The 15062-nt window shown below is 32.4% G+C and overlaps 1 protein-coding gene across 2 annotated transcripts; it reads right to left on the reverse strand.

Annotated features, from left to right (window-relative positions):
• Positions 1–498: 498 nt before the first annotated feature.
• chrna10a (cholinergic receptor, nicotinic, alpha 10a) lies at positions 499–14381 on the reverse strand. Of its 2 annotated transcripts, XM_021481417.3 has the most exons (5): positions 14142–14381; positions 7281–7426; positions 5796–5950; positions 3423–3955; positions 499–1677 (listed from the first exon to the last, which is right to left on the reverse strand). In XM_021481417.3, exons 1-5 carry the CDS (start codon positions 14200–14202, stop codon positions 974–976), a joined length of 1599 nt encoding a protein of 532 aa, XP_021337092.1. In that variant the 5' UTR covers positions 14203–14381; the 3' UTR covers positions 499–973. The 2 variants fall into 2 exon arrangements, with proteins under 2 accessions (XP_021337092.1, NP_001038269.1); NM_001044804.1 differs by lacking the exon at positions 14142–14381 and having other exon boundaries at positions 974–1677; positions 7281–7472.
• Between the last annotated feature and the right edge of the window lie 681 nt (positions 14382–15062).

Genomic DNA, 15062 nt, shown 5'->3' on the forward strand with positions numbered 1-15062 from the left:
TAAAAATAAATGTATTTCCAATCTGATATGTAATGAGGAAAAAAAATAAGAATTTATCAGACGCTGCATTCGAACCAGGTTGATGAATAATCACATTAAATCATGATGCCATGCACTTTACGAGCTACGCCACTCATGGTAATAACGGCCCTTCAGTGGCACTCTTAGGTATGGTGTCTCTGTCAATCAAACAGTGATGGGCGGAAATTGGTTTACAAGCTTATTCCATTGAGGTATGCTATGTGCACTTAACCTTAATAGACACTCCAAAATTGGAATTTCCCCCCCTTGCAGGGGCCCCAAGTGCGCATGGGCACCTGGGCCTGTGCCCATAATGCCCATTGGTTAATTCGGCCCTGCCTTACATCAAGAAGGTCACAAGTTTGAGTCCCAGCTAGGCCAGTTGGCATTTCTGTGTGGAGTTTGGTTGTTCTCCCTGTGTTCACGTGCTTTTACCTAAACACTGAACCAAAGAATGAAACAGAGAATCAGACACCATTTGAGCTGTATGGTTTTTATTTACTAATGAAAACCCACTTAGAGTCATTTGTTTGAGAATAGAGAAACACTAGTTAAACTATATGCTTTTGTTTGTATAAAGTCTATTTTTAAGAATCAGACAACAGTATACTCATGATGTGTGATTTTGCCTCATTATTTGAAGTTCTCACCACTAACTCTTTTGCAATCATTAAATACTTTGAAGAATCAAACAATCTACTACACTGAAATTTTTTGAAGGTAAGTTCTATTGCAAAAAATTTAAATGGGCCGAGTTCAAACAAATTCAATGTACTAATGTTCAACTTAATTTGTTTGTTTAAATTCAGCCCATATAAATTGTTGGCAACCACTTACCTTACAAAAAATTGAATAAATTTAATTGAATAAATTTTGTGTGTATGAAGTGCTGTAATAAATATTACTAGACTTGCATTATTTCAGTCATGTCCTTCTTTCAGTCACCTCCATGTCAAATGGCTTTCCCCATTATAAGCAGGCTCATGAAGAAAACCATAATGAAGAACAGCCACATGAAGAATCGGTCCAGAACTTTGGCGACTTTCTTCCACTCTCCTGTTCGTCTCGCCGTAGCTCTCTGATCACGGTAACAGTTTGCCACATACTCAATATTCCTCAGGAGATGCTGCTGATCACACTTGCACTGTGATTTAAACCCAGAGTCATGATCTCTGCACCCTTCCTGTCCTCTTCCTATGGGTTTTCCAGTCTCAGCCGCTCCATCGCCGCAATCCATACTCATGAACACTCCCTCCTTCCACACCCCATACCGACAGGTGGGATGTTTTCCTAGTGAGCACGCCGGGCTCAATATTTGTGACATATCTTCTCTGTCCTCAAGCAGCTTCGGAGATGTGGCTTCTTGATTTCTGTCGAATTTAAACACAAAGTCGTCTTTTCCAGCTTGGCCGTTCATGTTGCAGTTGCAGTCCTGAGGCTTCTGCGGTTGAGGATCTGGTTTCTCTGGCTGCGGCGTCATGCAGTTTTCACCCACTTCGTAGACGAAGCAAATCCTGGCCAGATACTGCAGGATGAATTTCTTGGCCCAGTCTGGAACAGGTTTGGCATCTGGGCCACAGTGGTGGATGTTCATAACGAAGATGGTGAGGGCTGTGGATGCAGTGATCATGGTCATCGTGGCTATATAATATTTCCCTGTAGAATGCATATAAAAGCAGAGACACAATAAAGGACACTGATATGATTAAGACTGCACAATACTGGGAAATATTGCATTTTTTTTTACAATATAACTATATATTTATTCTTTCATTTTATTTTTTTCTTTATTAATCAGGGGTAGTTACAGCTGAATGAACCACCAACTTATCCAGCATATGTTTTATGCAGCGGATGCCCTTCCAGCTGCAACCCAACACTGGGAAATATATATATATATATATATATATATATATATATATATATATATATATATATATATATATATATATATATATTGGGGCTGTCAAATTATTTTTAAAAATTTACATAATTACAAAAAAGTGTGATTAATTAATCATGATTAATCACAAACTGCCGTATTTACTACAGAAATAAAAACAAAGGCATTTAAGTGCCATTTGAATTTCAAAATAATCAATGCCAATAACAAACAAAAATTATTTCCATGTTGGATTCTAAGTGGACTACAAACACACACATGCACACACACACAGACAACATGCGCAGTACAGCGAACCCGGTGACCGAGGGATCCCTTCAGATTCATCAACACGCACAATCACATTCATCAAAGCGTTCTAAACTATGGCTGTATTTTACAAGCAAGGATACCGACAAAAGTTGCGTGTAGGGGGAAACACGTCAAATTTAGGAAATGTGAGGGCTCATGGAAGTAGCGGCAGGGAATAGGGCTGTCCTTGACAGCTTGCGACTTCATCTGCCACTTTCACTGAGTACATTTATATATATGTGCGCAGTGATTTTTGATTACCTTACAGGATCATGCGAGTCGTGAAATGTGGAGGTTTTTCTTTCCGTCAGCCATGAGGTAACAAATTCCATTACAACGCAGTATCGCCTGGTTATGCCACATTGTTTTACACTGAAACTTTCCTTCTAGAAGCGCGTTCTTAGTCTTATCCAAATTGTTTAGCACGTTAAACACACGCAGGGCCGGAGCAAGCTTAACTGGTGCTCTAGGCAAAAGGCAATCACACTGCCCTCAACTCTAAAGTGAGCGGTTTGCGGATGAAAGTGAGGGCCGTAAGGAAGGGGGTGGGTGTAGCGGATAAACGCAAGGACAATTTGGTTCGCTCACTATTCTGCTGCCCAAGGCGGCAGCCTAGGTCGCCTCTATGCACGCGCCGTCCCTATACACACATCGGACACAACAGGAGGTAAAAAAAAACTGCAACTGCATTATTTGCGTTTTTTTTACAGTTTAAATCAGCCTGATCTCATGAGGAAACGTACGTATTTTATGTTTTGTCAATTTAGTGGCTAATTCTTACGAATTTGTACGAGTTGAGTCGTACAAAAATGTACGATTTTAAAAAGGAGGCGTGGCACCCAAGCCCACCCCTAAACCCAACTGTCATTGGGTGATGGACAAACCATAGTAAATAGTACAAATTAGATCATACGAATTCATACGAATTAGCCACTAAATCAAAAAGTTAATAATTGTCATGAGATTGTGTTAGTTTAAATATTTCAAATGAATCATGTGCGTTAACGCGCTAATTTTAACAGCCCTAATATATATATATACACATATATACACACACATATATATATATATATATATATATATATATATATATATATATATTGAAAAAAATCTTCTCTTCATTGACAAAAATGAAAAAAAATAAAAAACATTCTGATTCCCCTCAAATGTTGACTACTGTATATCTTTCACAGCACAAATGATTCACCTATAAGAGGCACATTCTCAGATGGAGGCATGATCTCAGCCACCAGCAGCTGAAACACAGTGAGCGCCAGCATCACCGTAACACCCAGAGACACCTTCTCTCCCGAGTCTGCCGGCAGATAGAAACCCAGAGGAGCCAAGAAAGAGATCATCACACAGGGGATCAGCAGGTTGAACACATAAAACGACGCTCTTCTCTTCAGCTTCAGGGTGTACGTCACATCAGGATACGGATCGGCACAGCATCCATACAGAATGATGTTTCGCTTGGCCGGCATTCCCAACACCTCCCATTCTACGTTATCGACCAAATCGGCGAGATCTGCACTTTCCATGGCGTTCAGAATGTCCAGCTGGTTGCCGTTGTAGGTCCACGAGCCGTAGGTCAGGCGGCACTGCTGGGCATCAAAGGGGAAGAAGGAGACGTCCACTTTACAGGAGCTTTTGGTGATGGCTGGGGCGTCCCACATGATCTGACCATCATGCCTGATGACCACGTTGGTGTCCATAGTGCTGGTAAAGTGATCATCTGCACTGTAAGAGAGAGATGAAGAATAGTGCAATGTAAAAAAAAAACAATTATACACACAAAAAATTACATTTCTGTTTGTTTAAACTACTTATTTAAATGAGCTAAAACAACTAAACTCGATATTTTTAGGGGGACAACTTAATCGATTCATATTCAATTTACCTAAGCTAATTCCTTCATGTTATCCCAACACAATCGATTATGTGGGACCCAGCATTTTTGCAGTTTTTGCAGTGCTTAAAATGTTTATTCATTAATTCATTCATTTTCTTTTCGGCTTAGTCCCTTTATTTATCAGGGGTCACCACAGCGGAATGAACCGCCAACTTATAAAGCATATATTTTACGTAGTGGATGCCCTTCCAGCTGCAACCCATAACTGGGAAACATCCATGCACACCAATTCACACACATACACTACGGACAATTTAGCCTACCCAATTTACTTGTAATCAAATCACTTATATAGTCACATAAGCAGCAGCACATGTGCTATGTTGAGTGAAAAGCTTAGTAAAAAGCTTAAAGTTTAAACACTCAACCACATGTGTCTTTGGACTTGTGGGGGAAACAATAAATGTTTAGTTGAATCAAATTATTTCTTCTAGTCATCTTAACTTACATCAATCTAACTGACTAAAAAAATAGGTAAACTTTGTATAACTTTAAAAAATACCTTCAAAATAATATAAATTAACATAAAAGCTTTTGCTGTGATGGCTTTTTGTTCTGTAATTTTTTTACAGTGTGATAAAGGCCGGCGCACACACAAAGAGCGTTATGATAAAGCATGCTAAAGGCCATGTGTGCATCAATTAAAACATGTTATATACCTTTTTAGCTTGGCTTTTTAATATTATTTTAATAGTTCATTCTACCCCTAATTTTTTACATCTTTACAGACGTTTCGCTTGCTTTATTTCTTGTGTTTATATTCTGTCTTTTATTTTTTTTTTTTTTTATCTTGTCTTATGTACAGCACTTTGGTCAGTCTTGTGACTGCTTTTAAATGTGCATTATGAATAAATGAACTTGAACTTGAGTTTATATGCGAAAAAAAATTTAATAGGCTCTAAATGGTAATGTATTAGCTATTTACCACTAACAAGTGTATGTATGTATGTATATATATATTTATTTATTTTTATTTTTATTTTTTTGGCCCACCCTAAAGTTTCAAGCTGGAGCCGGGCCTGCTATGTCTATATGCTGCTAGTGCTTTTTCTGTCATTGTATGGGTTTATTTCTTTATATGCTATTTATTATACAATATACTGTTTGAAAGTATTAAAAATGTCAAAAAAGTCACTTTGACATTTGACATTTGACACTTTGACTGTGGAGTTAAATTTACTACATACAAATTTGATGGTGCACTGGAGATAAAATAAAGCTCCAATAATGCAATGCAAAACGATAAATAAAACAAGTTTACAGTGACTAAAAATAAAATGAGAGAAGTTTTTTGAGGGACTAATTTTGATCCCATTGCTTTAAGATCTTTGTTTAGAAAACAAAAATAATAGTCTGTTTGTGAGTAACCCTGAACACATATCATAAAAGTCATACAAAAGAAGATATTTTGAAGAATGCTGGAAACCTGGAACTTCTATAGTAGGAAAAACAAATACTATGGAAGTCAATAAATTTGTTATAGGTTTCTTCAAAATATCTCCTTTTGTGTTCGGCAGAAGAACAAACTCAAACAGGTTTGTGACAGAAATTATGACAGAATTTTCAGATTTGCGTGAACAATCCCTTTAAGCGTTCCACTTTTGCCTCCTTGTGGCCAAAGGAGAAAGAGCAATTAAACAAGTCAAATCCAACACAAATTTAACTTACCTGTTATATAGAACTATATCAGGTCTCCAAACATAACTACCAGGAATTCGGATGGTGTCAAGTCCATCATAGTTCTCTTTATTCCAGGTGAGATACTTGTCGATCCACACCTGCCGTATCCACAAATATGCCGTCAGAATCTGGTTACGCTCGTCCTGAAACAGAATGTTGCATCTTAGTAGGTGGAAATAATTTTGATTATGCAAAATGTGTGTAATAAAATGTACTTATAATTAAATAATGTGGAAAAAGTCTAATACATAAGCAAACAAAAAAAAAAATGAGGAAGCTCTTGGTCATTCTTATTCAGGGTTTCTGCAAGGTCTTAAAAAGTAATATCAATAAACATAAAACCTTCTAGACCCAAAAAGTATTAAATTCACTGAATTAATAGTTTCCACACAATTGATTCTTGTTGTGACAGCATGAAGGAATTGAGTTAGCTTATTAGTTTTAACAAATTTAAGTGGATTGAACAAAAAATGAAGATGTGCCAATAAAATCTGAAGAATTGTGTTGTTCTAGCTTATTTTAAATACTGTAAGTAGTTTCAACAAACAACAAACATTTTTTTCACGTAGGTGCTGAATAATTTTAAACAAGTCTTATTTTTTAATGTTCAGAAATCATTTAAAAACCCCACAGTTTTTTATTTATTTATTTATTTACTTTATTTATTTACTTACTTACTTACTTACTTACTTACTTACTTAACTTCCCTGTTAATTAATTAGTGCAATATTTTATTTATAAAGATGTTAAAAACCCCTGATTTTTTGTTCAGAATCTCCACTTTGCAAATGATATAATGAACTAGCCTCTCTTACCAAATGCCGCCTAATATGTAAACAAAGCTATTGTAATATTTGTAGGATAAACACACCATTTTGACCAATCAAATGCATCATTCTTCTTTTATTTTCTTACTAAATGAATAACGGCACAGTGTTCACGTTGTTTGCATTGGTCTGTGCTTGTTATACTACGCTGTAAAAGCAATTCCTCCAGCCTACAATTTTAATTAGTTGAGTCAAAGAAACTTTTATAGTCAACTCAACTTAGATCAGTTAAACTGACTAAAACTATTAAGTTAAACTTTGTATAATTAAAATTAATTTAGTTGAAACCCAATTAACTGATTTGTATTTGTAAAAATAACATAAAATATTTTAATTCAGTGGCAAAAACCTCTATACTACTGTGGAATTTTCTTCTACAAAGAGCCTTTTTCTCAGCCTCTTATGTTTATGTTCAGTTATTTCATGTTAAAAGTGATATAATTTACCTATTCTTTGCCATAAAAGTTAAATTACTGAATCAAGATATAGGAGCCTGAGAAAAATGCTCATTTTAAAAGAAAATCTCAGATGGCACTTCATTTGTTTTCATGACTTTTTGTCTTGTGATTTTTTTATAGTGTAGTAAATGTCAGCATTTTGTCTCCAGTGTGGTCATTTGTGTATAAAGGGTGAGATATTACTGTACCATGTCGATGATTTGGGAGAGGGTGATCTGAAGCGTGACGTTCAGGATGTCTTCTGTATCCTCCACTGGCCTCAGAGCACTTGTGTAGTTGTTAAATAAATCATTGAGCAGTTTTTGAGCATATATTCCATTGGCTCCCCAGCAAACTAACAAAGAAAGAAAGAATTGTTTAAGGATATAGTATAAAATCATATGATTGTATATTTTGGCACTCCACTTTTTGGGTGCTAAAAGCAGTAATATAATGAATAATATTATAAGTATATTATAATATTTTTCTCCGGGTGCTCTGGTTTCCCCCACAGTCCAAAGACATGTGGTACAGGTGAATTGGGTGTGCTAAAAAATTGACCGTGTATGAGTGTGTGTGGATGTTTCCCAGTGATGGGTTGCGGCTGGAAGGGCATCCACTGCATGAAACATATGCTGGATAAGTTGGCGGTTCGTTCCACTGTGGCGACCCCAGATTAATAAAGGGACTAAGCCGAAAAGAAAATGAATGAATTGCAATTTATTTAAATTTCCTAAACATATTAAAATGTTTATGTTTAATTACATTTTTCAGTTCTTTTGGATGTATTTCTTTTCTTCAGACTTAAAAAATTGTTATGGAAAGCCAAAAGGGCATAATTCCTAAAATTAACAGCTGCATGAAAAACTGTTTGCATTGTTCAGTTCAATTCATGTAAATCTGTATAGCAAATATTGCAATAATTACTGTTCCAAAGCAGCTTTACCTACAGTAAGCTTCACGTTATAACATTATAATCAAAATCAGAAAATTAAGGTGTGCGAAGAGTGGACATTACGTAATGTACGTCTCCAAAAATGTGATATTCATTATGTATATTTAAATTTTTTTATTTTCTTCATTATTCTTTCAGATAACACAGATGACATTAACAACGAAGTGATGACAAAGCAACTATTTCAAGGTACTAAAATACATTTTGTTCGATGTAATCACATATTTCTGCAGATTTGAATGCTTTCTGTTTGTCCATACATATTCACTTTGTGCTGGCTTTGATTTATATATGTATTTTATTTATGTTACTAATAGGCCTACAGTCGAAAATGTAATATTAGAGCCAATGCTGTGGTGAGTTAGAGCTATGGCGCGAGTTGACAATACTGTGTCTAAAATTCTATAATGTGTCTATTTTACTTATCAGAAAACAAAAAACACAATTATCCCAGACGAACCATTTTATTAGGTTTTAGCAAATATGAACAAAACATGGAGAAAACACCTCCTCCTTCCACAGAGAAACAGCCACCTGCGGCAGACTCCCCTCCTTTAGAATTGGCCACTACTGAGAATGTAGCTCGGCTGCCCCCTACTGGTACTGTATTTTTTGTGTCAGACAATTTCCCTGAGTACTGCAGCTTTCAAGGCAATTCAAGGCATTAACATACGATCTTTACTTTAATCACACATTTAGGTTGGTTGGGATGTTTTCTACACTCTCAGAAAAAAAGGTACGCGAGTTGACACTGGCGTGGTACCTTATTTAAAATGGTACACATTTGTACCTATAGGGTCCATTTTGGTTCCTCAAAAGTGTATATTATTCCCCTGTTTTTCTTGCTTAAAAGGTTACCCCAGAATATATATAATAAAAACCAGAGATACTACATATACTTTTACTAAGCACAAGAAAGACTATAGCAATAAATTGAATGAAGCCACAACCTCCAACAATAGTACAGTGGATGGAAAAACTTCTATATCTAATCTATATATAGAATGGAGTATATGACTGCTCAACTTCAATTGAAAATGGATATTTTTAAACAAAGATGGGCACCTGCTACATTGCATCTGAACAGGAGATAATATTTCCAGCTCCTTCAACACTGAAAATAATGTTTTTTTTTTTTTTTTTTTTTTTGTAATGTATTTTTATTTACATCTAGGGTTATTGTTTTCTGTTTTTTTTTTATATATATATAATATATATATTTATATATATATATATATATATATATATATATATATATATATATATATATATATATATAATCGCTGCTGTCACTGAATGTTCTGTTCTGTAAAATGTTTTAATGTATAAAAATACAGTAAAAAATAGTATTCAGTATATTAGTACCTAAAGATTTTTAAAGGAACATTTTTTGTACTTTTAAGGTACTAATATGTACCCTTGAGGTATTAATATGGACCCTTAAGTTACAAATTTGTACCTTTTAAAAAGGTACTACCCCAGTGACAACTCGCGTACCTTTATTTCTGAGAGTGTATTCATCAGACTGAAAAAATAACTCTTTATAAAAAGCCAAAATTGACAAATTGCTCGAAATTTACAGGTACATGAAATTGCTACCTTTCAGAAGACACCAACGATGTCTAAAAATTATATAAAGTGAGGAAAAGCAGTCTTTTTCAATGTTTTAACATATTTTTCACTTTAATTACACAATTCAGTTGATTTGTATGTTTTCTATTTATCAAATTGAAAAAAATAACTTTATGGAAAGCCATAATTTACAAATTCTCAAAACTCACAGGTACATAAAACAGATATCTTACAGAAGATACATTTGATGTCTAATAAAGTGAGGACAAAGCTATTTTTTTCAAGGTATTAACATACATTTTTCACTTTTTTCAGATTTCAGTTAATGTGGATGTTTTATATTTATTAAACTGATAAAAAAAACAACTCTATGGAAAGCCAAAAATAAGAAATTTCTCAGAATTAACACGTACACGAAACCGCAATCTTTCAAAAGACACCAATGATGTCTAACAAAGTAATATAGTGAGGACAAAGCAATCTATTTCAAAGTGCAAATATACATTTTGCTCAATTTTAACACATCTCAGTTGATTTGGATTCATCAAACTTAAAAAAAAAAACAACCGTATTGAAAGCCCAAAGGACTAAATTTCTCAACATTTACATGTATGAAACAGGTATCTTACAGACGACGTCTAACAAAGTGATTAAATGATGACAGCAATCAAGGTAACAGCACACATTTTGCTCTGTATATGCAGTTGTTTGGCATGCTTTTATGCTACTGGCCAGTAATAAATGAGAGCTGCCTGTCAGAAACACATGTCCACATGACAGATGGCTTCATCACGAAGAGTGGAGAGGAGAGATTTCCTGCTAGATTAACCGTCGCCAGCTATACAACAGCACAGACTGACTAAATCTGACATTAAGCATCTCCGTCATATACTGACGTTGACTGTTATTGGAAGAGAGGTAATAAAACACTGTTATTCTTTGCTCTCATGCACCATTAACATAAACCATGATGTCTGACTGTATGGGGCTTGATTTGAGCTCATGTAATGCAGTGTTAAATACCTGCGTTAGTGGAAAATTACTGTGTTTAAGGAGTTATAAGAGCAGCTTTGAGTGGTATAGACACAGGTCTGGGTTTTGCCAGATGTCTGCAACTGCTTTATGGTTTTTTATAAAGCTTTAAAAGAGATTTACTGAAAGGATTATCATGTTGAATGTGATGTCAATCAGGGTTATTATTTACTAAAACCACAATTATCAAAATAATGTTTTTTGTTTAGTAAAATGTAGTTGTATTGTATCAAATGTCAACCTTTTAATATGTAAAATGTAGCTCTATATATCAACTGGAAATGTTTACTTGAAATAATTGTAATATAAATGTCAAATATTTCAAATGAAATAAACAAATACAAACTGAAATGCATTTAAAATTAAAATGTAATGAATATTATATATTATATACATACACTATTGTTTGATATTCACTCATACATATAACTTGAAATAATATAAGTGTTAAATATTTATATAAATTTAGTTACATATAATTTTATTATTAAATATTAGCAGTGGAAAGACTTGAATACATCTTAATTTAGTATTCATTTATTGTATTTATGATATCACATATAGATGGACGTAAGTTCAAATTATTATTCATTTTGTTTTTTATATAACAATGGATTCATTAGGTGTATTATATACGTGTGTGTGTGTGTGCGTGCGTGCGTGCGTGCGTGCATGTGTGTGTGTGTGTGTATAAAGGTAAATAAGCCAGAATAAAAATGAATATGCATAAAATTAATGTATACATGAATATAAAAATTCTATTTGCATAATTGCAAAATATTATTTTTATAATAGTATATAACATTCTATAGTAACTGTCACGACAGTTCAGAGTAATATATTCAATTCAATTCATCTTTATTTCTGTAGCGCTTAGATTGTCAAAGCAGCTTAACATAGAACTTATATGTAAATAAAAAAAAATATTATGCATTAAAAAAAAACTACAGCATTTATTATATTTTGTTACTTTTTACATGCATATAAAAATAATGGGAGCAATAGTGCATAGAATAATATTAATTTATTAATAACTGATCATATTTATGTTATTGTTTACAGTGGATGGACATATGTTTAATTTAGTATGTATCATGTTTATTATACATATAACAATGTGTTCATTAGGTGTCAAAGCCAGCCCAGATATGCAAAACATGAATATATGTATGTGTGTGTGTGTGTGTATATATATATATATATATATATATATATATATATATATATATATATATATATATATATATATATATATATATATATATATAATTCAAAATATTACTATTATAATAGTGTATAAGCATACAAAAATAACTCTCAATTCAGAGTATTATACAGTTGAAGTCAGAAATATTAGCCCTCTTTTGATTTTTATTTTCTTTTTTAAATATTTCCCAAATTATGTTTAACAGCGCAATGAAAACTTCACAGTATGTATTATAATATGTTTTCTTCTGGAGAAAGTCTTATTTGTTTTATTTCGGCTAGAATAAAAGCAGTTATTCATTTTTTAAAAAACATTTTTGGGACAAAATTATTAGCCCCTTTAAGCTATGTTTTTCTCGATAGTCTACAGAACAAACCATCGTTATACAATAACTTGCCTAATTATCCTAACTTGTTAACCTAATTAACCTAGTTAAGCCTTTAAATGTCACTTTAAGCTGTGTAGAAATGTCTTGAAAACTATCTAGTCAAATATTATTTACTGTCATCATGGCAAAGATAAAATAAATCAGCTATTAGAAATTAGTTATTAAAACTATTATGTTTAGAAATATGTTGAAAAATCTTCTCTCGGTTAAAGAGAAATTGGGGAAAAAAATAACATGTTATTCTAAAATGTTTAAAAACTAAAAACTACTTTTATTCTAGCCAAAATAAAACAAATGAGACTTTCTCCAGAAGAAAAAATATTATCAGACATACTGTGAAAATTTCCTTGCTCTGTTAAACATCATTTGGGAAATATTTAAAAAGAAAAAAAATCTGACTTCAACTGTATATAGATCAAAGCTAGTAAAAATATGCAAAACATAAATGTACATGTGAATATATATGGGCTATTCTTCAACTACGGGTACTTTTAGCCTTGTGAAGTTGAGTAAAAGAAATTCGTTCAAAATTAACAATTTGTCTAGTTTCAAGATCTTTAAGTGGACAAAATTAGATAAGAAGAGAAAAGTTTTGCCATCAATATAAAGCTTATTTTAAAATGAAATAACTTATGACACTAAAACATTGTCTAAGATCATTTAGTGTCTAGTTTAACCAATCTTTCCACATACATTTGTCGATGAAATAAATTAGTTGTATGCTGAATTGTACATCTGTCACACTCGAAAATTTAATATAAATTTGGATAAGAGCTTATTAGAAAACAAATAAACTGAATTTGTATATTAAATAGAGCATGCACTTATACATTGTGAATACACTTTTAATATGTGATGACTATAAAAGTAATAAGTATTAAACAATTTTTAAAATATTTTTTAAAAATGTTGTGGTGATGGAAATGACAGTGGTGGAAATGACATTTCAACAGTTTATTGTGAAGAAATGAAAAATAGCTTCATCGATTAGCTTGGACTTGATTTGACTAGCCTTTTATGTATACAAAACACTCTTATTTACCTTTAATTTTGTTTGGTTTTTAAGAACATCTTTAAAGGTACAACATGTTTGGAAATGACGTAGAATAAATGTATTTCCTTATCAGGCAATATTTACCTTGATTTTTCTTCGAGTGTTGTTGATAAAAATTTTAATTTAAATTTAAATTCTTGAACTTGTGCTTAGATGTCACTATTCATTTTCATAGAAACCACCTAAATAATCTTTAACCAAACTTTTTAAAGCGACATTACAGTGTTGTGCTGGAAATGACACTGATACTGTGTGACAGATATTTTGTATCAAAAATAATATTGATAATAGTCTCACATTAGTAACTATAAAATATTTAAATTATTTGCCTAGTGCTTCATTAAGATACATTAATAGACACCAGATAAATAATATTTGAACATGTTATTTTCATTGTTGAAGTTTAAAACTGTGAGTGTGTGACAAGGTGAAAACAGTGATTTTGACACCTAAAAGGAGGATGAATAATATTAAAAATATATAATAGAAAGCTAGTCATTTTTTTAAAAGTAGGTTTTAATGTAAGTTTAACAAAGAAAGAGGAATTTAAACAAAATTATATATATTTTTGGACATAAAAGTGTCCATGTGAAGAATTACCCTTATACATTTATATTCATAATTCAAAATATTAGTATTATAACAGTATATAAAAATGCTAAAATTACTTTTAAATGAGAGAAATATTAATGTAAAAGCAAATAATGCTATTTTTAATATATTTCACAGCACTTTTTTATATGAAACTTACATTTTACATCCTTTTACAGCTACAAACTGCAATGAAATATCAAATAAATGTGACCTGTAACCAACAATAGCACAATGGCAGCTTGATATGTAAGAAGGAAGAATGCTTTACCTGGTATAATCATATGGCAGACGACACAAAAGGTGAAATATTGCAAATGTTTGTGGGTCATCTCGCGGTTCAGCTCACTGCAGATCAAGCTTGAATATCAGGCATTAAATGAGAGGTGAAAGAATCATCCGAGCGCTTGAAGTCGTGTTTTTTAGATCAAAGGACAGATGCTGACAGACAGACAGTGAACACAGAGACACGAATGCGCTTAATCCTCCTGATACTGCACATGTGTAATCCATCCATGCACACAAAATACACAATACATCCACTTAATACTGACCTAAAACATTGTTTAAATAATAGTAAAAAATGTATATTGAATTAAATGTGAAACTCAGTGTACAAATGCAAAACACAAAGTGAATAAACATAACATTAACCTGGTTTATTATACACTGTATTTAATTAATTTACTTCTCTGGAGGGTTTATGCACTGTAGGAAATGCCAGGTTCCACACAATTCCTCCTAACTTAATTTTAAGTGAATTGAACATAAAAGAATTAAGTTGTTGCCAAAAACATCTCTTTATTGCGTCTTTAAAATCATCTAATAATTATTAAAATCTCAAAGTATTGTGTTGTTTTGGTTCATATGAATAAATGTAACAACCTCTGACATGCTTTTATGATCTGCAACCCAAGTATTTACTTTTTTAAATTAAAAAAATTTATACATTTTATTTTTCCCAGATAATTCTGATTCGGTTTTTTAAATTTTGAGTAATTATTTAATTCAGCATTTTTAATATTTTTTTCCATATAAAATTACTATGATTCTGTTTTAAATGTATTATTGTATATTTTATGTTTTATTTTATTCAGATAACAATGAGTTTGACTCATGCAATCCCAATGTTTTTATTTAATTTCATTTTTATTTGTCAGATTCTCTGATTAAGTTTTTAAGTCTTATTACA

The sequence above is a fragment of the Danio rerio genome, chromosome 15 (assembly GCF_049306965.1).
Source record: "Danio rerio strain Tuebingen ecotype United States chromosome 15, GRCz12tu, whole genome shotgun sequence".
NCBI classification, from domain to species: domain Eukaryota; kingdom Metazoa; phylum Chordata; class Actinopteri; order Cypriniformes; family Danionidae; genus Danio; species Danio rerio.